The 24,014-nt window shown below is 41.5% G+C and overlaps 1 protein-coding gene across 10 annotated transcripts in view; it reads left to right on the top strand.

The window, feature by feature from the left end:
- Window positions 1–20,638, top strand: part of LOC117532742 (receptor-type tyrosine-protein phosphatase S-like) — an 81,006-nt gene extending 60,368 nt beyond the window's left edge. For 4 of the 10 annotated variants that reach the window (XM_034196208.1, XM_034196207.1, XM_034196202.1 and 1 more), the window contains 19 exons: window positions 293–387; window positions 976–1,229; window positions 1,463–1,550; window positions 1,772–1,990; window positions 2,762–2,919; window positions 3,431–3,445; window positions 3,677–3,795; window positions 5,346–5,443; window positions 5,686–5,809; window positions 6,265–6,440; window positions 8,767–8,886; window positions 12,366–12,520; window positions 13,055–13,340; window positions 13,832–14,010; window positions 15,222–15,354; window positions 15,451–15,576; window positions 16,305–16,459; window positions 16,608–16,743; window positions 18,018–20,638. In XM_034196208.1, the coding sequence (XP_034052099.1) occupies window positions 293–387; window positions 976–1,229; window positions 1,463–1,550; window positions 1,772–1,990; window positions 2,762–2,919; window positions 3,431–3,445; window positions 3,677–3,795; window positions 5,346–5,443; window positions 5,686–5,809; window positions 6,265–6,440; window positions 8,767–8,886; window positions 12,366–12,520; window positions 13,055–13,340; window positions 13,832–14,010; window positions 15,222–15,354; window positions 15,451–15,576; window positions 16,305–16,459; window positions 16,608–16,743; window positions 18,018–18,086 (2,705 nt within the window). In that variant the 3' untranslated portion in view covers window positions 18,087–20,638. The remainder of the gene's footprint in view (window positions 1–292; window positions 388–975; window positions 1,230–1,462; window positions 1,551–1,771; window positions 1,991–2,761; window positions 2,920–3,430; window positions 3,446–3,676; window positions 3,796–5,345; window positions 5,444–5,685; window positions 5,810–6,264; window positions 6,441–8,766; window positions 8,887–12,365; window positions 12,521–13,054; window positions 13,341–13,831; window positions 14,011–15,221; window positions 15,355–15,450; window positions 15,577–16,304; window positions 16,460–16,607; window positions 16,744–18,017) is intronic. The other 6 variants (XM_034196209.1, XM_034196210.1, XM_034196205.1 and 3 more) reach the window with 3 other exon arrangements.
- The last annotated feature ends 3,376 nt before the right edge of the window (window positions 20,639–24,014 follow it).

Here is a 24,014-nt window from a genome sequence, read left to right as displayed (position 1 = left end):
CCTTTGCTGACATGCTGAATCTGAGTCTAACAAACACAACCTTACACTCTGAGAATGTGGCATGTCACATTACTCGGTCTGAATGTTATTTCTACTTTAACTCTTACCATCCACTCTCCTCATCACCTGCCCATTCTCCTTACCATCATGCATACTTCTCCCAGTAACACATCTGACTGACATTTACATTTTTACAGGTTTGCAGTAGGAAAGCAGTGGGGGGGATGCTGGTTGAAATAAAATGCTTCATCATGTGTGACGCCGTTTTTCTTGGTTCTCCTTCCTTCCCCAGATGTGCCGAGGAATTTTTCCGTCAATCTGGCCACTAAGACCAGTGTTCTGCTGACCTGGGAGTTTCCAGAGAGCAGCAACCCCTATCGCTTTACGGTATGTCGATGGCGTGTGCATGTACCTGTGTGGTGCCTTATGTCTAAGATTATGTTTTAATAAATTATAAATACCCTAATCTTTTTCGATACTTTTGGTTAAAATACCTCACAATATTATAGGTTTGAACAATACCTTGAACTTGAACAATAGCCGCAACTGTGGAAAAAGTGTTTTTTTTACCACCCGTTGTTTTACCTGTGGGGGGCTGGCTTTATGCAGTAAACATTGAAATAAACATGTATTATACTAAAATATGACAACTATTACCTGCAAAACTTACACTTTAACACATTAGATTCCAGTCTTTATGCTTAGCCAAGCCTAGACATGTGCAGTGCATATTTTCTAATCCAACTCCAAGATTTTCTAATAACCATATCTTCCAAAAATGTCAATCAAGGTTAAGGTGGGGGAGTTTGAAAGGGCAAAATTGTTTTACATCCTTGACACTTTAAAATAGAAATTGAAAATAGGTTAATTTCCAGGATAAACTGATACAAATGTACAGTCTATAAACATACAGTACATTATACAAACAGGCATATTTGCCTTTACCCATTGTTCTCACCTTCTCCCTTCCTCCAGGTGGAGTATAACAGACAGAAGATGGAGGTAGACGCTCGTCTGAAAAAGGCTGTCATCCCAAACCTTCAGCCTGACACGAGCTACGACTTTAAGATCACGGCTCCGGAGGGAAACATGGGCGGCCTTCGCCATCGCATCTCCGCCAAGACTTCCCCACCAATTACTATCCGCCGCCCTGAAATTGACCACACCCGTGACACAGAGACCACCGTCACCATAATCCTGCCGTCGCTGGAGAATCGCTCCCCCGTCAAGTAAGATAGAGTTAAAGATGTTGGTATAAAAAAGTTGGCCTTCCTAGACTTGCTGCACTCAGGTCAGATGATATCTAAAGGTGTGGGGCATGATGATAACACCACATAACCTATCCGACAAGATGTTGAAAATACAGTCTTTATTGTCAAGACATCGTGAAAGTAGTTAGACATGTTTCCTTTTGTACCAGTGCACCTGGTGTCATGTTGTTTTTCCTCCTCTGCACCCACAGGAACGTGTATGTTGTCGTGGTTCCACTGAGAAGAGCCCGCGGCGTCATCAGACACCTCAAGAGTCCAGATGAAATGGACCTAGAGGAGGTGAGAACCACAACAATGACAGCACCCTCTGATGTATATTCCTGGGAGAAGGAAAATACCCATAAACACACACACACAATAAGATTTGATGAGTATTCTGGCAGCAATTACCCTTTCTGATTCCATATCAGTGTTTAAACATTAGTCATTGGTATTGGAACGTCTCATTTTTCCTGTTTGTGTCTTCCCCTCTCTCTGTTTCTCCTCTCGCCATCTCTCAGCTGTTAAAAGACATCAGTCAAAAGCAGAAAGATTCTCGGCAGCAGAAGCAGGTGGACCTGCGGCGGGCTTACATAACGGCCCGTTTCACACCTGCCACGCTGCCGGCCTTCTTCACCCTGGGGGACCAGCTGGACTATGGGGGCTTTGAGAACCGAGCTCTGGAGGCGGGGCAGGAGTACGTCTTCTTCATCCTGGCCGAGCTCAACTCTACAACGGGGGTACGAGAGCCACCGTGTCACTTCTCCTTTGCTTCTGCGTTTATAGCCACTCCCTCATTCCTCGCTGCCTGTGTTTTTCTGCTGCAGGCTGTCACTATACATTCTAATCAATACGGCCTCGCTGCTAAAACAATAAAATGCACGTCAGTCAAAGTGTTGTGAGCAAAAGGCAATAACCTTCACGTACTTCCATCACCTCTGCTAATAAAGAGTGAGTGTACCTACTGTGGCAGTGGAAGAGATATTGCCTTGTGCACTGCACTGGACTGTATATGTGCATTTGAATTTAAAACAATTGTAAATATATGACTTGAATTAGGATAGATTTCATTTTGTATTAGATGTGTTTTATTATTAAGACTTAGCCTAGGGGAGGCTCTTCAAAAGTCCTTTAGAACTAATAAAAATGCACTTTATTCAGTTTATTGCAGTTATATACACTGTGAGTAAGATCAGGTGGATCCTCTTTTGTGTCGTCTAAAATGCAGAGACAGCGAATATTATCTCGCATGCGTGAGCAGCCTGTGTCCTCTCAATCTAATGCAATCTAGTGCAACGGCTCATTACTGAGGTACAGGGTTACACTCTGTAAAGACTCGGAGAAAGAGCTGTGGCACTGATGCTTTTCAAGGCTATTGTGTGTTTAGTTTTTGTAATTATATATAATTTGTTTGTGCCATGCGCTCATGGTCGTTTTTCCAATGAGATAAAAAAAGAAACCATTTTCAGTTTCTTGTTTTTCTGACTATATGCCTGTGTGTTTGTTTACAGAAAATGTACGTGGCGAGTCCCTACACAGACCCTGTGATTGCCCCAGATTCAGACCCCCAGCACCTCGATGCAGGCGACGGTCTGATCTGGGTGGTTGGACCCGTCCTGGCTGTGGTCTTCATCATCTGCATTGTCATTGCTATCCTCCTTTACAAAAAGTGAGTGGGAAGTGATTCTCCCCGAGCCCATAGTTACCCTGAATGTAATATATACTTTCAAGGGTAAAAAGGCTTCGACTTAACAGACAATGTGTTTTAGTACTGTAAGACCAATTCATTCTTAGTTGTCTGTTGGGAGTATTTTTAACAATAATTAAAACACATTTAATATTTCAGCCTTTTCTTTTAAGATTCATTACCTTTCTATCTTCCATGCTTTGGCTCACATTCTGTAAGCAACTCCTGCTGATATCCGGAATTGTTTAATGTTTGACTATCCTCCCACAAATGCTCAACTCTTAGCTGTATATTTATGAAATTTGTTCCAATTACGAAGTTTGTTCTCCCTACGAAACAGTCTGACCCTGCTTTAGTCCTTAGATATCTGCTGCATGCCATCAAGCGTTTTGAATACTAATGGAAAATATTGATTTTCCTCTCTTACAATCTGTCTGTTTCCTTCCTTTTCTCCCCCTAATTATTCTTTCCCTTGCTCCTGTTTCACTGGAAGCAGCAAACCTGACAGGTAAGATTAAACCAATGTCAAGCTCTTTGTTCATTTTAACCCACAGCAATTACATGATACCAGATGCTGTACGGGGAACTTGTACAAAGCTGTGAAACACCATTTTTATTAATGCACTATTTACTCAATCCAAGTAGCCATGCTAATGATGTGTCACAAGTCAGTCAGTTTTTTTCTCCTTGGTTGTTTGTATCTACTAATTGCTCTTTTGACTAAATGCTGTTTGAGCAGCAAGCGCAAGGACTCTGAACCCGGTACCAAGAGACTTTTGGAGAACGAAGATGGAACGAGGATAGCCCATCACCCGACAGACCCCGTGGAGATGAGACGCATCAACTTCCAGACACCAGGTATGAAACTCACTTCGTAATTGCATACTAAAATGTACTTCCGATTGCTCATCAATTGACGATGAAATATTCATGCCACTATTTTTAACTTTGGTAAGATTATGCAGACAAGATTGTGAAGGTGCATCACAACCCACGTGGCAGCTTCCAGTCATTTCTAGAATCAAAATGGTCGCTGCCCAGGTATTGCAGTCAGTGCTTACGGCTGAGTCATAACGGTGTGACAAAATCAGATCATCTCCTCTCGCCCACAGTCCACATTCCAGGCTGCAGATAACACATCAGAACACACAGATATCTGTCTTATCACTCCCAAGTTAAACGGTCAAAATGATATATCAAAAGGTGAGTTGCTGGTTAACTGTGATAATTCATAGAGGAATTAATTCTGTTCTCTCTGGCTCACCAACTTAAACCCTGCTGTGATGTAACTACAGGCATTTGGCCGCTGCCCACCTCCTACAGAGCGAGATCTAACAACACAGCTGCTTTGGTCCAGGCATCAGGCGGATGATGCTTTACTTTCTCTCCTTCCTTTAAATTAACAGCATCCAAAAACACATGGCCTGGAGGGATTGAATGACAGTATTTTCGATTTTGTCACGAGTGCAGTTCATAAATAAGTCATTGTTGAAAAGTTGGCAAGATGTGTCATTGTGAAGAAAGGTTTTACCTTGCAAACTTTCTCATTTAATCCATAGTTTAAGGTGGAGTTTTTTTACATGTTCGTGGGATGCGAAGTAAAACCCACAGAACAAAGCGCATCAGCTCGTCTCTTCGATCATTTTATTGTTTTACTCTCATGTGGCAGAATAACTGAAGCTCCCACTTCTTCTCCCCTGAGATTTGTGAGATGCTCAACAAAGATGAAATTTGTCTCAAACCTAACCAGCTGATGCTATCTGAGGTCGTTTTGGTCGTGACAGAAGCATTTTGTCGTGATAACCTGTGGGTGCTTCATTGCCATGCTGGCGGGAAAAAATAACCGTTGATACGGCATGAGCCTGTTATTAATAGCTGTAGCAGCAGAATATCTGAAATGCTTTTCATAGTGTATCGACATGGATTACAATTCAAGAAACATGGAGAGTGCATTCTGACTGAGATAGATTGTTTATTGTGTACAAAGTGTGTTCCTCTTTGATTTGCTGTTGTAACTATTTTCCTTTTGAATGGACAATAGATCGCAAAAGCTCCACTTTTCGCGCTCCAGCTGTGAACAGAAACGGATGTACGAGGCATAGGTTGCTCTATGTGGGTGTACGTTTGTGCAACCCTCCTAATTAGTGTTCTGTCTGTGTTTGTTTTCTCTGAATCGTTGCTCCTCTGATCACAGAGAAAGCCATTTATCAAAGAAAAACAATTTACAAACAAGACTCGCCTGACTTTGTCCTCGCACATGGATCAAAATTGATTTTCTGCCTCAGCGTGTTCCTTAATGATATGTGAAGTTCTCTGATTGTATTATTATCTGCACTTCTTTGCATATGAGTGATATTGACCTGCAGTAATTTAGGGTAACTCAGCGTGTGACTGTTGTTGTCACGCAGGAATGATGAGCCACCCCACCATCCCCATCAACGAGCTGGCCGAGCACATTGAGGTGCTGAAAGCCAACGACAACCTGCGCCTCTCCCAGGAGTACGAGGTAAGAATGTATTCTCATTGTTTAAAGATGTTAAGCCTGTTAAGCCTGTTAAGCCTCGCTTCATAAAGCATTCTTATTTAACATTTCCATCTATGCGGGCAGATTATATGTTCATGATTTATTCAGCTCTGCAATTTGTTGCTGTAACTTGCCTACATAACAGAATGCTCTTTCCATTATCCTCAAGTACACTACTCAATACGCCACTCTCTTAATGTGTATTTGCTGCTGCTTTTTCTTAGTCCATCGACCCTAGTCAGCAGTTCACCTGGGAGCATTCAAACCTGGAGGTCAACAAGCCCAAAAACCGCTACGCTAACGTCATAGCGTACGACCACACCAGAGTCATCCTGGCTCCCCTAGAAGGTGAGGATTAGCTGAAAAATAAGATGTTTAGATATAGACATGTGAGAGTGGGAGTACGGATGTGTTTAAAGGGTTGAAAGCAAAGAGAGGTGGGAGAAGGAGAGGGAGAACTGCATGATGGATGAAATGTGAAATTGCAAACGGTACTCAGGACTGGCTGTGTGCAGTGGCATGAGACGGACAAACAGTGCCAGTGCATTCAAGTGCAGCCAGCACTCCTCCAGAACAAGAAGGGGGGGAATGGATTTGATCTTCAGCTCATGAATTTACACAGACAGTGTTGTTTGTTTGTTGTCGTCCGCTAGTCACCTAGCAGCCGTCTGTCGTAAGGCACGGCTGCCAGATACAAACAAGTTTGTTAGGCTGTTTGATGTCATACACGCAGGTTAATTTATTATGTTGCTTATGCAGATGCAGTTTAGCATCAGAGCCTTACAAGTGTCACGTCTGCGCAGGTATCCTGGGGAGCGACTACATCAACGCCAACTACATTGATGGCTACAGGAAGCAGAATGCCTACATCGCTACACAGGGGCCACTGGCGGAGACGTTCGGGGACTTTTGGAGGAAGGTGTGGGAGCAGCGGGCCGCCTCTGTGGTCATGATGACGCGCCTCGAGGAGAAGTCACGGGTAGGAAGTCCAACCTCCACACACTGACCCCCAATATACATCTTAGATTACCCGTCATTTATAGTTTAGCCTGTTTGCTTTACAAATGTAATTAAACCTATAAACCCTTCAAGGCAAGGCAAGTTTATTTATATAGCACCTTTCAAAACAAGGCAATTCAAAGTGCTTTACAAAAATGAAAGACATTAAGAGCATTTGAAAACACTCAATTAAAAGCAAAGATAATAAAACATGAATAACAAAAGGTACATGAATTAAAGTTACAGTGCAGTGTGAGATACACACATCTGAAATATTTAGGTCTGACTCGCAATCATTGCTAACTTTTTAGCAGAAATTCTTTTCTTTGACCTCACTTTCTTTCTACTTTATTTTTTAACTTATCCTTTAGTTATTTCAAGTGTTTCATGCTAAACGAACTCCCCTTTTGAAAATGTTAATCTGCAACCCAATATTCAGAAAATGCAACGGACCCTGGCCATATTTGTGTAACACATGGGCGTAATTTCCACTGGGGACAGGGAGGACATGTCCCCCCCACTTTTCAAAATCCCGTTTGTGTCCCCCCCCACTTTTCAAATGTGTTTATTATTATTTTACGCAAGCGGTCATGTCACGGAGGAGTGTCTGTGTGTGTGTGGCAGGCAGTGTTGTGCTAGTTACTGAAAACCAGTAACTAGTTACCATTACTAGTTACTTCATTTAAAAAGTAATTCAGTTACTTTACTAGTTACTTGCACCAAAAAGTAATGCGTTACTGTGAAAAGTAACGTTTTAGTTGCTTGAAAAAAGGGCTCCCATTAATGCCCTTATAGCCTTCATTTCAGTACTGTTATTGCATTGGAGAATAATACAATCTGTTGATCAACTTGACATGCATTATATGCAATCTGGATTGCATCAATATTAGCTGGCTTTCCATTTTTGTATATTCTTTCTCCAGGTAGTTGGAAAAAGTTTTCCGTCCCATATGCCGTGTGCCGCCCGGACATGGTATCATGCTAACTAGCTCCCTGAAAGCGGGTGACTCCACTGTAGCAATAGCCTGCATGTGTTCTACAACATACCGTGCAATGGCTTAATCGACTTTTCCCTGGCTAGCAGTCCCTTGGTTACGGGGGTTGTTGTTGTTAGCATCTGGTGCTAGCTCGGAGCTAACGGAGATTAGAAGCTGTTTCAACAATAAGGAGAGGGAGAGCTCTCTCCTGTCGGACTGAGAGAATGAGATAACGTCAGTTTAGGGGAAGTAAAGGACTCGCTGAGCGATTCGATTGTAAACTTTAGTCTAAGTTATCTCAGTGGCTCTCAAACGGTTTGGTCATCTATATAAACAACAAATAGATGCTAAACTCCATCTATTTAATATAGTTGTTCAAAATAAATTAAAAAATAATTCCAATGTCAGTAAAAAATAAAAAACACAGTTTGAAAGGGGAGTGATTAGTAAAATATCCATAAATAAAAAGAAAGAATGCAGACTAGGTATGATAAAGATAGGAGAGAGGAGTATATCAATGATTTTTTATTGGTTGTGAGCATATTCTAATGGCTTTTTGATTATTGAAATATATACAGTTCTGTTTCATATGAGTGTTGAGAGCTGTATCCACAAATCTCTTAATGTTGCCCTCAAAGTGCACCAGATTGATGCCTTTAACTTCAATTTAAAGAAAAATATCTTCCCGGGGGTGCATGCCCCCGGACCCCCCAAGAGGATGTGAGGTCATCACGAATAAAACAGGCTCACATGGATAGGATACTAGATAAGTTTGTGCACTCATTATACACTACACATTTTCTTGGATTAGTTAACACCATAGTCCCTAATATATTTGTAGAAAGGCAGGAAATGGAATTAAATCGAGAACAATGTTTCATTGCGGAAGACTCCCTGTTTTGTGTCCCCCCCACTTCTCAAACCAAAGTTACACCCTTGGTGTAGCATATACAATTAATTTGCTCCCAGACATTCTTGTGGCTTGCTAGTTTTGGACCCCATCTGTAACCCCAATACACGTAAGGGACTTTAACCAATATGTATATATGTTCATTTTATTCATTTCTTATTTTAAAAGTTACTTAACTGTATATAATTGTAATCGTATCTCTTTAATTTGATGAATCTTTAATCTTGTGTAATAATTCAAAGAACTGTGCTGTCCTGTTTTTCAATCTTACCCTGTTGCTGTATAAACCACTGAATTTCCCCACGGGGATTAATAAAGGTCAATTTTTTCTTATCTTAAATTTAGGGAAACAGATTTTTGTAATTCAGTCTGAAAACCATAATAGTTATAATGATGATGCTTTTGCATTATCCGTGCAGATAAAGTGTGACCAGTACTGGCCGAGTCGCGGCACAGAGACGTACGGGACGATCCAGGTCACCCTGCTGGACACAATGGAGCTGGCCACATTCTGTGTGCGCACCCTTTCCCTGCACAAGGTAAAATGATTGCCCTCTTTTCTTGCTCCCTCTCTATCTGAATCCACCCCTTGACTCACCGCTCTGCCCTTTCCTCTAGTAATTACTATCATTGAAAACTGCTTTGATGTCTTGAATTGACCGTTCGGAACCTGGAGTAATTACGAATTTCCACTGTCACTGACCGAGTCGCGCATGTGAACACACGGAGGAGGATAGATTATTCTGGGCTTCATGGAGTGTTCAAACCAGGCCATCCTCGCTGTGTCAGAGGCTGAGATTTGATCACTGTTGGAAGCAGAGCACTTTCTTATAGCGCAGGACTAATCTAGGACCGGCAGACTAGCCTGTCTCTGTGGCCTACTTACAAATACAGAAACTGGGCCAACGTTCGCTTCCAAGTGTTGCACAGCCTCTCCAAATTGTGTAATGTGTTGTCAAACGTCCAGCTACGAGATCTGTCATAGAGTGGAGAATAACACACATGCAATATTTCCTTATCCTAGTATTATTCCTGTCTGTTGTGTAAGAATATTTGGGGTCTTCAAACTGCATTATCTAAAACTATTCCTTTTAATTTATACAGTGTGTGTAGGAATCATTGTGATTGCACTAATTAAAAAGCTTCTTGGATATATTTTTTGTTTATTTTAGTATATAAATGTATGACAGTGAGAGCGCATATTGACAGTGCAACATTTCTTCTTAGCAAGAAAGGCTTATTTTCATTTCGTCCACAGGCAGGCAATAGTTAAAAGCACAGACGTTAGAACTAAAAGCATAACAAATCAATCAAAAATAGTCCTGGCTTCTATGGTTGGCAATAACTACATCATCATAACTGATATTCTGTACAAACTGTGAATTCCACTGAGACAAATGTAACATTTGTGATATTGGGCTATATAAATAAACATTGATTGATTGATTGATAACTGATGGAGATACAGTATATCTGAGAAACTGAGTTCAAACCAATTGGAAATGTTGTCATTTCCCTTCAATTATTGAATACGTTTAATATTAGAACATTCAATAATGCAAGTAAAAATCTCAAGGCACACCTATTGTGCAAAATAGCCCTTATAACACGTGTTATCACTCATATCATGTCAAATATCTGTAAATGTGCATAATTATTTACTAATGCCAAATAAAATGTGACAAAGACAACTATATTACTCGTGAAATATTTATTAACGAAATATTTCAGAAATTAATTTGAAACTTTATCAAATTAGGCTTCATCAAAGCAGCAACACACTCATTTAAACCAGACAGGTCACAACATTAAAAATGAGGCAAAGGAAACTCAGCAGAAATTCAGCACAGAGAACTGTCAATGCAAGGAAGCTGCATTGTCCATGGTCCTGAACTACAAATTATAAATGTAACATTTCAGCAATCAGCATTGAAACATGTGCTATTGTAAATATTTTTGCCGACTTACAAATTAGTGAGATACATGTGTCTGTCGGGGTGCGCAGAATTTTTAAATCCTTGGTGGCACTGAGGAGAGGGCCACTCGCAAGTCCTGTTCAACAGAGAGCCGTGACCTCCTGTTGTTCTTCATGTAAATCAGAGTAGAGAACGCCAACTCCAGAGATGGGGTCGTTACAAAAAAAAAGTAATATATTACATATTACTTTTAAAAAAGTAATATATTACACTACTTCGTTACTATCTACATAAAGTAACTCGTTACTTTACTCGTTACTTTACTCGCCGAGCACGTACGAACTGCGCATGCGTGAGTGGCAATAACTTTCCTTACCAGCAGGCGGCGGTAGTGTGTATTTGTCATTCAAAACAGGCAACAACCGGAAGACAGAGAAGAAGAACAGACTTTGTGATATAAACAAACAACAAATAGCGTGTGCGGTAGCTTCACCTTAGCATGTGTTCTTTGCAGGTGCTTGTTGAGGTTTGACGTGGTGTTTACAGCAGTGGATAACAGCTTCTGGCCTGGACACAGTTTGCACCTCACCGTCACATTCCTGTCTATTCTTCGGACGAACTCAAAATAATGGGCATACCTCCACCCAGGGCCGCCCCTCCCTACAGGCCAATCACGCAGGCTGCATGGGGCCCCGCCCTGTGCAGGGGGCCCCGCCCAGAGGGCCTCAGCTGCTGTGCGCAGTTCTCCGCTCAGTTCTCCGCGTATCCCCCGCAAGAGTGAGAGGTGAGACAAGGGGAGCACGTTTGTAACCCGACACCGTTTTAATGTATCGACATCTGACCAATCACGGCTTTGATACGGCCACTAGTGCAGGTAAAGAGATGTCGGTGAAAAGACAGTTTCAGTCCGGCGCAAAAGACAAAACATGAAGAAACTAGAGCATCACTCGAAGGTGGGTTATTATTGTATGAGTCAAATGTACAACTTGCGAATGTTGTATAAGTCAAATTGCCAATTGCCATATTAAAATATCAGCTGCAATTCACGACATGAAGAAGGCAGTCTCTGCAGAGATGCAGTTATTTCCAGCATTCTTTATTTACCATTCATTCAAGTATGTTATGCCTTTTATCTGCTAATGTACAAGAGGAAGAGTGATACACTGTCTGTCTAGTTGGCTTACATAACAGTTAAAGTTTACAGCCTAAAAAACATGGAGCATTTTTTCCCCTTTTATTCATTTTTATGTCAATTTGCACATTTCATGGTGACGCTCACCCCCTGATCCCACCGGAAGCGTCTGCGCTGCGCTGCGACCTCCTCCTGCGTCATAACCCACCAGGCGCGTTTCAAAACGTTGCGTCGTGTGTGCAGCCTTGCAGTTGTTGGATGAACGTTCCACTTCCTGCCTGCGCCACGCTGCGCCGCGTCAAAAATAGGATTCATCCTATATTTTAGAAATTCCTTGCGGCGAGGAGCTTCTAGGACGCTTCGAGCCGCGGCGCGGCGCAGCGGGTCTGGTGGAATAGCACCCATTGACTAGAGTGGCCGCGATCGCTAAAAACGCCGCAGCCGCATTCACCTGTAAACACATACTGAACGACATACATGCACATTTACCATTTACCTCACTGTATAAAAAAGTAACTGTTGATAATAATAATAAACAGGAATTATATTTGCAAACATTTTTTCACTCCTGTCGGTTGGGGGGGGGCCTCATCTCACAATGTCGCTTGGGGCCCTAAGTTGGCAAGGGGCGGCCCTGCCTCCACCCCTCGAAAGTTATCGCTGACTCAGCCATGTTTATGCAGCACTGCACGTGGAGATGTGGACGTGCAAGTCGCGCAGATGACGTACATATAAACCTACAAAGTACTGATATAGTAAATTAAAAAATAATTATTTTTGTGTAGTTGTATATTGCAATAATAACGTATGGTTGTCACAAAATCCCACGGCACACCCGGACTTGCCTCACGGCACACCAGTGTGCCGCGGCACACCGTTTGGGAACCACTGATCTAACACATGCACATGTTCAGACAAATGTGTCTTCAGTGACTGTAAAGCCACATTTTTTTCTTGTCTCTTATTTAAGAGTGGCAGCAGTGAGCGGCGAGAGGTGCGTCAGTTCCAGTTTACATCCTGGCCAGATCACGGTGTGCCGGAGTATCCCACCCCCTTCCTCAACTTCCTCCGCAGGGTCAAAGCCTGCAACCCTCCTGACGCCGGACCTATTATCGCTCACTGCAGGTACAGCACACACACCTAACTTTATCTTAAAGGTCACCTATTATGCAAAATCCACTTTTTCATGTATTTTATACATAAACATGTGTCCCCTCTGTGTAAAGAGATTCTGAGAGTTTCAGGAAAAAAGATTCGCTCACTTTTTGTCCTCATCCATTTATATAACAACCTGTCAGAAAATGAGCTGATCAGATTTTGGCCACTTTATGAGGTCATAACGATTGTTTTGCTTGTGTACAACCATATCTGTTTGGTATGTTGAGCCAAACTCTTCAGAGACATGTTTTGTATATATCTGAGACCTATAATGTATTGATGAAAATTGTATAATAGGGGACCTTTAAATTGATTCATTTTGGTAAATATGCATTTTTTTAAATTAGATGAGAATAACGATACCACTAAATCTCTGGTATCTTCTCAGCCAAATTAAGGCAAAACTAAAAAGCTCAATATGTTGAACTATTCCTTTAAATGAAAGTAGGAAACAGAAAAAGCTTCCCTCTTGGTCAACACTTATTCCTCTTCCTCTATCAGTGCCGGCGTTGGTCGCACTGGCTGTTTTATTGTCATCGATGCCATGCTGGAGCGCATTCGACAAGAGCGCACTGTGGACATCTACGGTCACGTGACCCTGATGCGCTCACAGAGGAACTACATGGTGCAGACGGAGGATCAATACAGTTTCATCCACGAGGCCCTGCTGGAGGCCGTGGCCTGTGGGAACACTGAGGTGGCCGCTAGGAGTCTTTACTCCTATATGCAGAAGCTGGCCAAGGTGGAGCCCGGAGAGCACATCACCGGCATGGAGCTGGAGTTCAAGGTAGGGGAGAGGGGTCAAATTACAAGGGTGTGAATATTTGCTGTCTCGCAAATATTACATTTTAAGAGATTGTCTGAAAAGAGGCAAAGAAAAGTGTTTTTTGAGCTACCTAAAACAAAATCATGTCTTCTTATAATCGCCTGTTACAAGTTGCGAGTGGTGAGCAGTTCAAAATGTGGTTGATTTTCCTTTCTGAAATCATTTAAATGTATTCATACTTATTGGAGCCTTTGAGATATAGTCTACCTAAGAGATGACATGAACACAAATTAAAAAAACTTTTCCAAATTATTTTGTATTCCCCCAGATAGGGAACCTTTAGAAAACGGTAGTCCTTTCCATAAAATAACTAGGAATACATCTTTGATAATCCTGCATTCTTGCATGCCAAATAAGGTTAGATTTCCTGGAATATATATATATATAAATAATATAGATTAAAACTAAATAGAAACATCTTCACACATTTTACATGTTCTCTCTCCATGCAGCGGCTGGCTAACACCAAAGCCCACACATCCCGGTTCGTCACAGCCAACCTGCCTTGCAACAAATTCAAGAACCGACTGGTCAACATCATGCCCTATGAAACCACCCGCGTCTGCCTCCAGCCAATCAGAGGCCTGGAGGGCTCTGACTACATCAACGCGAGCTACATAGACGGATACAGGTATGTTTTTGTCCAGAGAACATTAATGTGACCTGATCCCCTCGTCCTCCTATGGCATGAGTGAATGGACTGGATGGGTTTTCACCGCAATGTTCCCACCTGTCACGTCCTGTCACATCAGTCATTATTGTAAACATGTAATCGCTATTTGTCTTGCTGCACGGCACTTGCCTCAGTCACAGGGCTTCTGATGATTCAGGCATTCGTGCGTGCGTGCGTGCGTGCGTGCGTGCGTGCGTGCACTTGTGTACAAATTAGAATATTATAAAAACACTTTAATTACCTTTTAAAGCATGTGGTGGTTTTATATCATATTTAGTTATAGGATCCCCATTAGTTGTCTATGCCCTAAAGCGCAACTAGTCTTCCTGTGGTGCAGATTTGAAAGCACACATATACAATTCCAGGCAAAAATAAGACGGTATAGTAGAGAATACCATCAATTAAAAAAAATTACACTGATGACTTCCTCAACATAGTTCTTCTGAGCAAAAGCAAATCCCCTTAAACTATGCATTTCATCCTACAAATATGATGTTTGAATATGTTTCCTTATTTGTTTCATAAACATTGATTTATTTGTTAATTAAGGTAGTAGCAGTGTGTTTTTATCGCTTTATATACAACTATTTGTTAAAGGAAATACGTTTTTGCCTTGGGGAGTGAAAAACACCCTTCATGTTGCCTATGTCTGATCCTAATTTGTGTTTTAATTGACTGTATTGACACGATTGATTCTTGGATAGTTAAATCTGCCATGTAGATAGTATCGGTGCTGCCATCATCCTGTATTTAACGTTTAGACAGTTAAGATGGATATGCATGTGATTGATGTTAGTGCCGTATGAACACTGTAGAGCAAGGTTTGCTGCTTTGTTCTGTTCTCGTTGGAGTTTGTTTAAATCTCATTTGTGACGTGTGTGTGTGTGTGTGTGTGTGTGTGTGTGTGTGTGTGTGTGTGTGTGTGTGTGTGTGTGTGTGTGTGTGTGTGTGTGTGTGTGTGTGTGTGTGTGTGTGTGGTGTGTGTGTGTGTGTGTGTGTGTGTGTGTGTGTGTGTGTGTGTGTGTGTGTGTGTGTGTGTGTGTGTGTGTGTGTGTGTGTGTGTGTGTGTGTGTGTGTGTGTGTGTGTGTGTGTGTGTGTGTGTGTGTGTGTGTGTGTGGGTGTGTGTGTGTGTGTGTGTGTGTGTGTGTGTGTGTGTGTGTGTGTGTAGGCAGCAGAGAGGCTACATTGCCACCCAGGGTCCGTTGGCTGAGACTACAGAGGATTTCTGGAGGATGCTGTGGGAACACAATTCCACCATTGTGGTCATGCTCACCAAACTGAGAGAAATGGGCCGGGTAGGGGTAATTACATGCACAGAGACAAAGAGCTAGAAATTACATTAAATGTCAGCCCAGTTCACAATGTCATTAATCGTTTATTTTGTTCTGCTCTCTCAGGAGAAGTGTCACCAGTACTGGCCTGCAGAGCGCTCAGCCCGGTACCAGTACTTCGTGGTGGACCCCATGGCTGAGTACAACATGCCTCAGTACATCCTCCGGGAGTTCAAAGTCACGGATGCCAGGGTGAGTTCATGTTCTGCTGTATTTTGTATCCAAACAGCAAGCGTAACATTACACTCCTTGACTTTTCTGCCCTTTTCCCAATCCATCAGTGCTGTTTGAAAGCAGCGATGCAAAGCATGTCCTATCGACCTGTAGTGTGTGTTGGTTAGTGTGTGTTTTGTATGGGAATGCTTAGGTCTATTGGTAAGTAGCCCCTTAGATTACTCATTCAACCGTGCTGTCTCCAGATCACCTTGACAGCATAGTGTGTATGTGTGAGTGACTGTGTGTGCACATCCTCTCATGCACATATCAGCCAGTCATAGATAACTCCAGTTAGGCCTGTCCTGCACTGACGCCACATTGACAGATGCTCTATTGATCTCCATTAAAGGGGAGCCAGAAAGGCTGAGCAGAAGAGAAAAGATGTAATTGCCCTCTGATTGGCTGACAATGGCAGACGTACAGACATTACAGCTTGGAGTTAACCACAGCCACTGATCCAGGGTCAGATAACAGTAATCGTTAGAAGGGAAGAAAAGGATATTGCATGGCAGCGTCTCACTCCTCAGTCAATAGAAGAAGAATCTCTTTAAATAATCTTTTTGTGGAATAAAGCAACAACGCACAAACACTAACTACATCTTTAAAGGATAAACATCTTGATGCTTTTTGAAGATACATCAGATACACTCTCTTATCAACTCAGGCTAATCGTTCTTCACCCCCTCATCACCTCACTTATTCAGGACGGCCAATCACGGACAGTGCGTCAGTTCCAGTTCACTGACTGGCCAGAGCAAGGCGTGCCCAAATCCGGAGAGGGCTTCATCGATTTTATTGGCCAAGTGCACAAAACCAAGGAGCAGTTTGGCCAGGATGGACCAATCAGTGTTCACTGCAGGTAAGCAGCATGACATCTCAGCGACTAATGATGAAACCATTCAATGTTAATTAAAAGTACATGTAATTGCATAATAACGGCAGTAGGTGTAGCACATTAAGCTCAGACACTTTGTTAACTATAGTCATGTTTCCCTTTATGGCTGCAGTGCTGGCGTGGGGCGGACCGGTGTCTTCATCACTCTGAGTATCGTCCTGGAGAGGATGCGTTACGAAGGGGCAGTGGACATCTTCCAGACCGTCAAAATGCTGCGCACACAGAGACCGGCCATGGTGCAGACTGAGGTAAACACTGACACGATGTGGGGCTGAGTGATTCATAAAGCAGGGCAGAGACAAGTAAATCACTCTATAACACACCATTGGTCATGATTAAAGCAATATTTTAATCAATCCGGTTATATTCTTACTGTTTAATTATTTATATATTATTTATTTATATATTAATCAAACCTCAACCTGTCTTACACTCTGATTTTCCTTTTTTAATGATGATGCTATTCCGTTAAACATAGTTTTCTGTCAAGCATGTGTATTCATTAATTATGAGCGAATTGAAAAAATATAAAATATTTGCACCTCCCATCATGGCTGTAGAAAAATTCATTATACCACCTAAAAAACACATCTATATTCGTCCATATGTATGAGGCTATTTTATTTCCAACTGCATGCTAATATTAAAGGTCCCATGTCATGCTTTTCTGGTTATTACCCGTCCCCTTGTGTGTTATGTAGCTTTTTATCCATGTAAATGGTCTGCAGAGTCACAAACTCTCAAAGTATACCCTGTAGCGAGTACAACTCTAACACAGGAAAGACTTGTCTATGCTGCCCCAGAACGCCTCGTTGGAGATTTCTCTTTTTCTTCCTGGGTACAGTGACGTATTTGGGTATAGTGACTAGCCACTGGGCTCACAGGCAGGAGCTCCAACAAGCCGTTTAGGACAGAGAGTGAATACACATAATATACAGAGATCCTGTATGATAAACCAATGCGATTTTGGAAAATTGCACAATATAAATCTATTTTAGTAGACCTCAACAATGGAATTATGATTAGTAGAAATGGCCATGACATGGGACCTTTAAAACATAAAAGATGTGCTTATTTTGATTTTTTCACAAGTTTTGATCAATAGGAAAATAATTTGTTGCTGATTTGTAGCTGCAAATACAAACCTTTACGCTCTCTGTGAAAACCACATATCATGTAAGATTTTTTTTTTATAACAGGTCTGTGACTGTGGCATTTTTCCCATAAACGAATGGGTTTCTAGTGTTTTGTTTATCTCAAATATGAGAACTTTCTCAAAAGGGACACTTAATCCTTCAGTTCATCTGAAAAATTAGAAATCACCAGACTGAGAGATTAGGATTTATAAGACACTCAGCAATCCCAACCTACAGTAAAGCCAGGATTTGAGTTAAGCCTCTGTTGCATACCATCGTCATGATTCTAGCTAAAAAATTTGACTGGAGAGGTGTTGTGAGCCTGTGTCTGTTCCTGTTCAGATCAATGATTTCTCCCTCTGTGTGATCCTCTGTTTGTCACCCAGGATGAGTATCAGTTCTGCTACCAGGCTGCTCTGGAGTACCTGGGTAGCTTCGACCACTATGCAACGTAAATAAAGAGACAACCCCCCATCCATCTGTCTGCTTCGAGGTCCACCAACAAACTGATGAGTGAAACGAGAGAAAGACAGCCTGAAATAACGTGAACATTGAACCTTTTCCTGGGAGCAAGACTTAAAGATGAATTATACACCAACAAGGACAACAAAAGATAACAACAAAAACAGCAACAATAAATCTGTGTCTAGCAGCACCCACACTGCTGGTGGGTGTGGAGACTATCCATGTGTAATACATATACTTACCTCAGTGTTCCAGTGTGAAGGACGTATAATACATGTGTGTTGTGGTCAGCTATCTCCAATATGAACCAGTGAAATACAAACAGCTTCTGAACAGGAATTATGATACTATATGTGTATAAAAAAAAGGAAAAAAACACTAAGAGCCTGGATATTTGCTGCACCCTATATGGGCTTTTTATCCTCAACTTTGTATCTATTGGTTTAGTGTACTAAGGGGTTACAAAGTGCAAAGGTGAACATTTCTATGTGTCCGTGAGTCTATTTCAAAGGTGTCTAAGGTTGCCACAGTAGCTCTGATCGTAGTTTAGAGCACATGACTCAACACCCAGAGGACTGTTGGAGAAGCATGTGGATGCTCATTCACCCAAAGCACAGTGCCAAGAGAAACCATGCAGCGTGAACGTGAGCCGTGGCCTACAAGGAGAGATGACTGCCTCTTTTATCCAGCATAACATAAAGTCAGACCAGAGACCGCTCTTACAAACACTGGCCAAGGATCAGTTCATGCTCGTCTCCAATGGTGTCCTCGCTGAGCAACAGCCCGGCCTCAGAACAGTGATTAGAGCCCGTCATATCCTCCACTGGGCTGAGATCTGTAGTCCAGTGCATTCTTCGTCAAACAGAGCTTGCTTGCTATTTGCTGTGGTCCTTGTTCATCCTCCAGCTCATATCCTCTTGAAGTCAGCCCCATTGTGTCAGCTCAGCAGTGGCTCATTGAGAGGGATGCTAATGAAAGCTTCAATCCTGCTAAAACAGTTCTCATCCCATCTCTGCTGACATGATTTTTGTGTGTTTTTACTGTACGTCTCTGCCTTACGCTGACTTATTTCTTGTGTTCATGCTGCTCAATGTTCATGCGTTGTGTGCTTAACATTTATTGTCATACAGTATCTGAAATTGAGGATGAAAGTTATTTCCCAATCATCTTCATCCTCTAAAGCTTACCTACTTGAATTGCACGACTTCGCAGTTACATCAATCTTGTGTTTGTACTATATAAGGCTACTGGCAGTGAAAGATAATGACAGAAGTCCAAAAAAAACATTCAGCGCTTTTTTGCTCACTTTCAACAGTCCTCTCCCCTCACCTACCTTCATATAAACTTCATTCAAATTCTCTCTGTTTCTAAATCACATTGTACAGAACATCCCAACTTAACCAAATGATGTTTCCCCCCGTCTGCTCCAGTAGAAATGCACAATTCTGTGATATCGATATATATCTTTTTTTGATTTGACATATAATCATAATTGGTCCCATGTGGTGATTTAAGAGCACATCGATGTCCGGTGAATCAGACATTTCGGTTTCACAGATTTTGTACATACAGTCTATCATTGGAGTCCTATAACAGTACAGTTACATACGTCTGAGCACAAGATATAACGTGGGATTGGATGTGATGTAGTTCTTATTGTCGCAAAAAAAGCCTTATTGTTCACTTTGTCATATTTATTTCATATGATTTTTTAAGATATTTATTATTCTATTTTGTTACTTTTTATGTTCGTTTTTAATCTATTTATTTGCGATGTCTACCAACTATAACCGATAAGATGTTGTGTACCTGTTTCTTTGGCGAGCCAATGTTAAAGTATGATATTGTCACTGTTTGTTTTTTTATTTTCGATGGTCTGTTTTGGTGCTTTTTTATTTGCTTTATTATGATAAAGTATGCCCTCTGTGTAGGGTGCTATTTGATACTGATTACTGATGTCCGACTAGTTAGCTAGAGATGTGCATTAGAGGAGACCTAGTTTAAGTTTACAGTGATGCCCTTTTGATGCCCCCCCCCCACTCTCCACCTCCATAGCAACAGCAGCGGTGTGATTGATCACCGCAACAGAGGTATGGTCCGCCCCTCCGTGATACGTTTAAGGGCATCAGAGAATTACATATAGAGAGCAGATTCGTTGACTAAAACCTCAGACAAGCTGTTGGTATTAAGATTCCTGGAAAGCACATAGTAGCAGGTGTATTTTTGAAAGAGAATGGGACAGCTACATGCACCCTCTAAAGTTATTGTTTATATCTGAAATTATTCTGATATGAAATTGTGTGGTCCAGAAGTCTTGACAGTGTGTGACATATATGAAATATGTTATTCCTTCGATTTCTAATGATTATTGTGTCAAGAGAAATATAAAGGCACTCACATGAAACATAATATGACGTGTTGAGGGCCAGCTCTGATGACTCACCCCCTCACTTATGTACCTGTTCTTTCCTTTCAAACCATGGATGTAGATATTGTATCTTGACTTTGTATTAAAAGCAGGATGATTGGATATAGCGCACAATGAGCTGTTTGATTTTTGTGTTACTTTCCTTCTTTTTTTTTCCTTCATTGCCCACGAGATGGGACCAAAGTTACTCTAAACTCAAATGCACTACTGTCACTGAATGTAGCTTTAACTAAATGCATTATAAACAAGGCTTGAAATTAAATACTTATGCCTTTCTTTTAAGCATGAGTATTAATTAAGACAGTTGAATGCTGGTTTGGAGCTACACAAAGAGATGGCATTAATTTATTCTGTAACTCCATTTGTAGCATTATAGCATAGTAATATATGAACAAGGCAAAATAATGAAGTGTTCATGCCATATAGGAAGAATGGTAGGGCCAGTAAATATGTACATGTTAAAGCATACTGAGACTGTAAGGATTTAAATAATGTATTGGAATTACAATGTAAATACAAAATAGACACACTACACAAATATGTAATAACTTCCCTGGTCTCCTACTGCTTATAATACAATACTTATTGAAAAGAGATTATTTTTTTTTATTTTTTTTTAATACTTTATTTTTAATTTGTAGACAATACAGAGGAAAAAAACAAAAAACAAACAAGTAACATACAACATACAGGTCACTGGGGTAATACATCATCAACATGTTCTCAGCAATTATTCTTGTGATATGGGAAGATCTCCCTCACAACGGGTTCACAACCAATCTGGTTGTGAAGATTTTTTTTTTAATGAAAATTAGCACAAGGACTGTAAGCAGCTGCAAGCATTCACTCTTTCTCTAAGGCCACGTTTACACGGAGATGAAAACGAACCTTAGTCGATATCAAAAAAGTCTTCCGTCCACACATAATCGGCTCAAGAAACGTGTCCGTCCACACGAGACCGCTGGAGATGCAGTAGTACATATGCCGGGCCTGTAAGTGGCGCTGTACTTCCGCCTCAAAATACACCAAAAGCAGCGAAGAAGACCCCCCCGATCTGCAGCTCTGCCCGATCTGCAGTGCGCATGTGCAAGATGGTCCGCCATATTGGACAACTCCGTACGGCAACCCAAGAAGGACACTTGACACAGTGGCACATAGTTGTTATTTATCAACAAGAGGTGTTATAGTCTGTGTTGTTTTGTGCGGGGTCTAAAGGTATTCTGATTCTGATCGCAAAAACCAAGCCAATACTATGCTGCGTTCATGGAGCTACGTGGAAATGGGGAAGGACAATGCTTGATTGCGGATTAGTAATTTCACATTCTAGCACAGTTTATTGATCTTATACCTTGATGCTTGACTACGATGCTCAACAGCTCGCTTAACGGAACTTTGACGCTGGTATTAGTTTACCACCAATCACGGGAGTATTGTGTATAGAAAGTATTGAGTTATATTTCTCGCGCTACCTAATATCCATGAAGGCAACATGACAGAGGGAGGCCTGCCACCAACCTGCCACTCAGGATGCCAAACTACTCTTTGCTAAGCCCCGCCCCCTCAAGCAACATCAGGGTCAAAAGTCTGAAAGCGGAAAAAAGATCTGAAAGCGAAAAAAAAAGATCTGAAAGCGTAAAAACGATCTGAAGGTGAAAAGCAATGTGAAACCTGAAAAAACAAGATTTGAAACTGAAAAAATAATTGTTTTGAATCTGAAAACGAAAAATCTTCAACGGAAAAAAATAAGGATTCAAATATCAAAATATGTATAAAAGTGAAATCTGAAAATAAATATTTTACTCAAAAGAATTGCTGAACTGAATCAAAATAATATTCAACCTGAAAAATGATTTCAAATACTTATTTTTATTTTGAATACATCATTGTATTTTCAAAGTTCAGGATAAAAACTTGAACTTTCAAATACATTTTATTTTTTTGAATTATCAAAACTTATGACCCTGAAATAGCTCCATATAAGGGCCGCAAAAAGAGGAGGTGGGGGCCGCATGCGGCCCGTGGGCCGCCATTTGCCCATCCCTGTCGTAGATGTAACCAACGATAGCCTTGTAGTCGGCCAGAACCAGCCATTTCCTCGTGCAGAAAGAAGACAATCTCCTCCAAGTCCATTTGGTTCTTTCTTCGAAATAATAGACATAGTTTCTTGCACAACCTTTTCAAAGTTCTAATACTTATGATAATCTGATGCTGATGTGCCAAAAGATTAAGTATTTTGTTATTTGAGAAACCTTAACTAAAGAACTGCTTCACAAGATGCTCCACATTCCTCATTTTATGTTGTCTGTTGTCTCCTTCTCAAGTCACTTATGAAACTACGACTTTAATCTCGTAATTATTACTTTATTCTCGTAACATTACGACTTTATTCTCGTAATATTACGACTTTATTCTCGTAACTATGACTTTATTCTCGAAATCTCTCTGTTTTTTTTCTTCTAAGTGTGGCCCTCCGTCGTGCTAAGAAGTCTGAGCATGTGTTGCATTTATTTCATATAGCCTTGTTTGCCAAGGACCAACACAATTCTTTTTTTTGCTTACCTAAATCCTACTGGCCCACATTAAGTGTTTCCGGCCCAGCCCAGCACAGCCCAGTGAGGTGTGGCCCACTGGGCTGTGCTGGGCCGTTTTGATAGGCTACCTTTGTTCTATCTATCAGTGTCCGGTGCCTTGCTCAAGGGCACCACGGCAGGTCAGGAGGTGAACTGGGACCTCTCCAAGTAGAAGTCCACACTCCAAATGTAGGTCTGGTCGGGGACTTGAACCGGCGACCCTACGGCTCACAGTCCAAGCCCCTACTGACTGCCATAGATTTAGTCCCTAATTTAAAGTGCACCAGATTGATGCATTTAACTTCAACATTTAAAAAAATATCTTCCCGGGGAAGCTTGCCCCCGGACCCCCCTAGAGGAGGTGAGGTCCACCACCTACCCACACCCCCTGTTAAATTGTCTCACCCACATTGAGGATGCTTCCTACGCCCATTTTTTATTCCATGTGTCAAGTCAGGCAAATTGGGTCCAAATGTTATTGCATCTATGATCTGTTAACATTCAAATCACTAAATATATGCTGTAACTATTTTGCTCTAGGCAACTCAAGGGCTCAGGTAATGTGATTACTATATGAATAATCCAAAATAACATTAAATGTAAAAAAAAGTAACATACTTTTGTCGCCGGCCGGCCGATATATGCCGCGCATTAAGTGGGCCTGTCTGTCAATTAATCCCCGGGCCACTTTTTCCCCCCAGTCCGCCCCTGCTGCCATCCATGGAGAACCTTTACTCCCAGTGGCTCAGGAAGAACTCCCTCAGGATTATAAAAGACCCCCATCACCTCAGCCACAAACTGTTCAGTCTGCTGCCGTCTGGCAGGCGGTACCGCAGCATCCGGACAAAAACAACCAGATTCAGAGACAGCTTCATCCCGCAGGCAATAAGACTGTTAAACAACTGCTGAAACAATTTCAT

The sequence above is a fragment of the Gymnodraco acuticeps genome, unplaced genomic scaffold (assembly GCF_902827175.1).
Source record: "Gymnodraco acuticeps unplaced genomic scaffold, fGymAcu1.1, whole genome shotgun sequence".
Taxonomy (NCBI): Eukaryota; Metazoa; Chordata; class Actinopteri; order Perciformes; family Bathydraconidae; genus Gymnodraco; species Gymnodraco acuticeps.
Note: the sequence above shows the minus strand (reverse complement) of the source record. Positions and strands in the feature narration are given on the sequence as shown.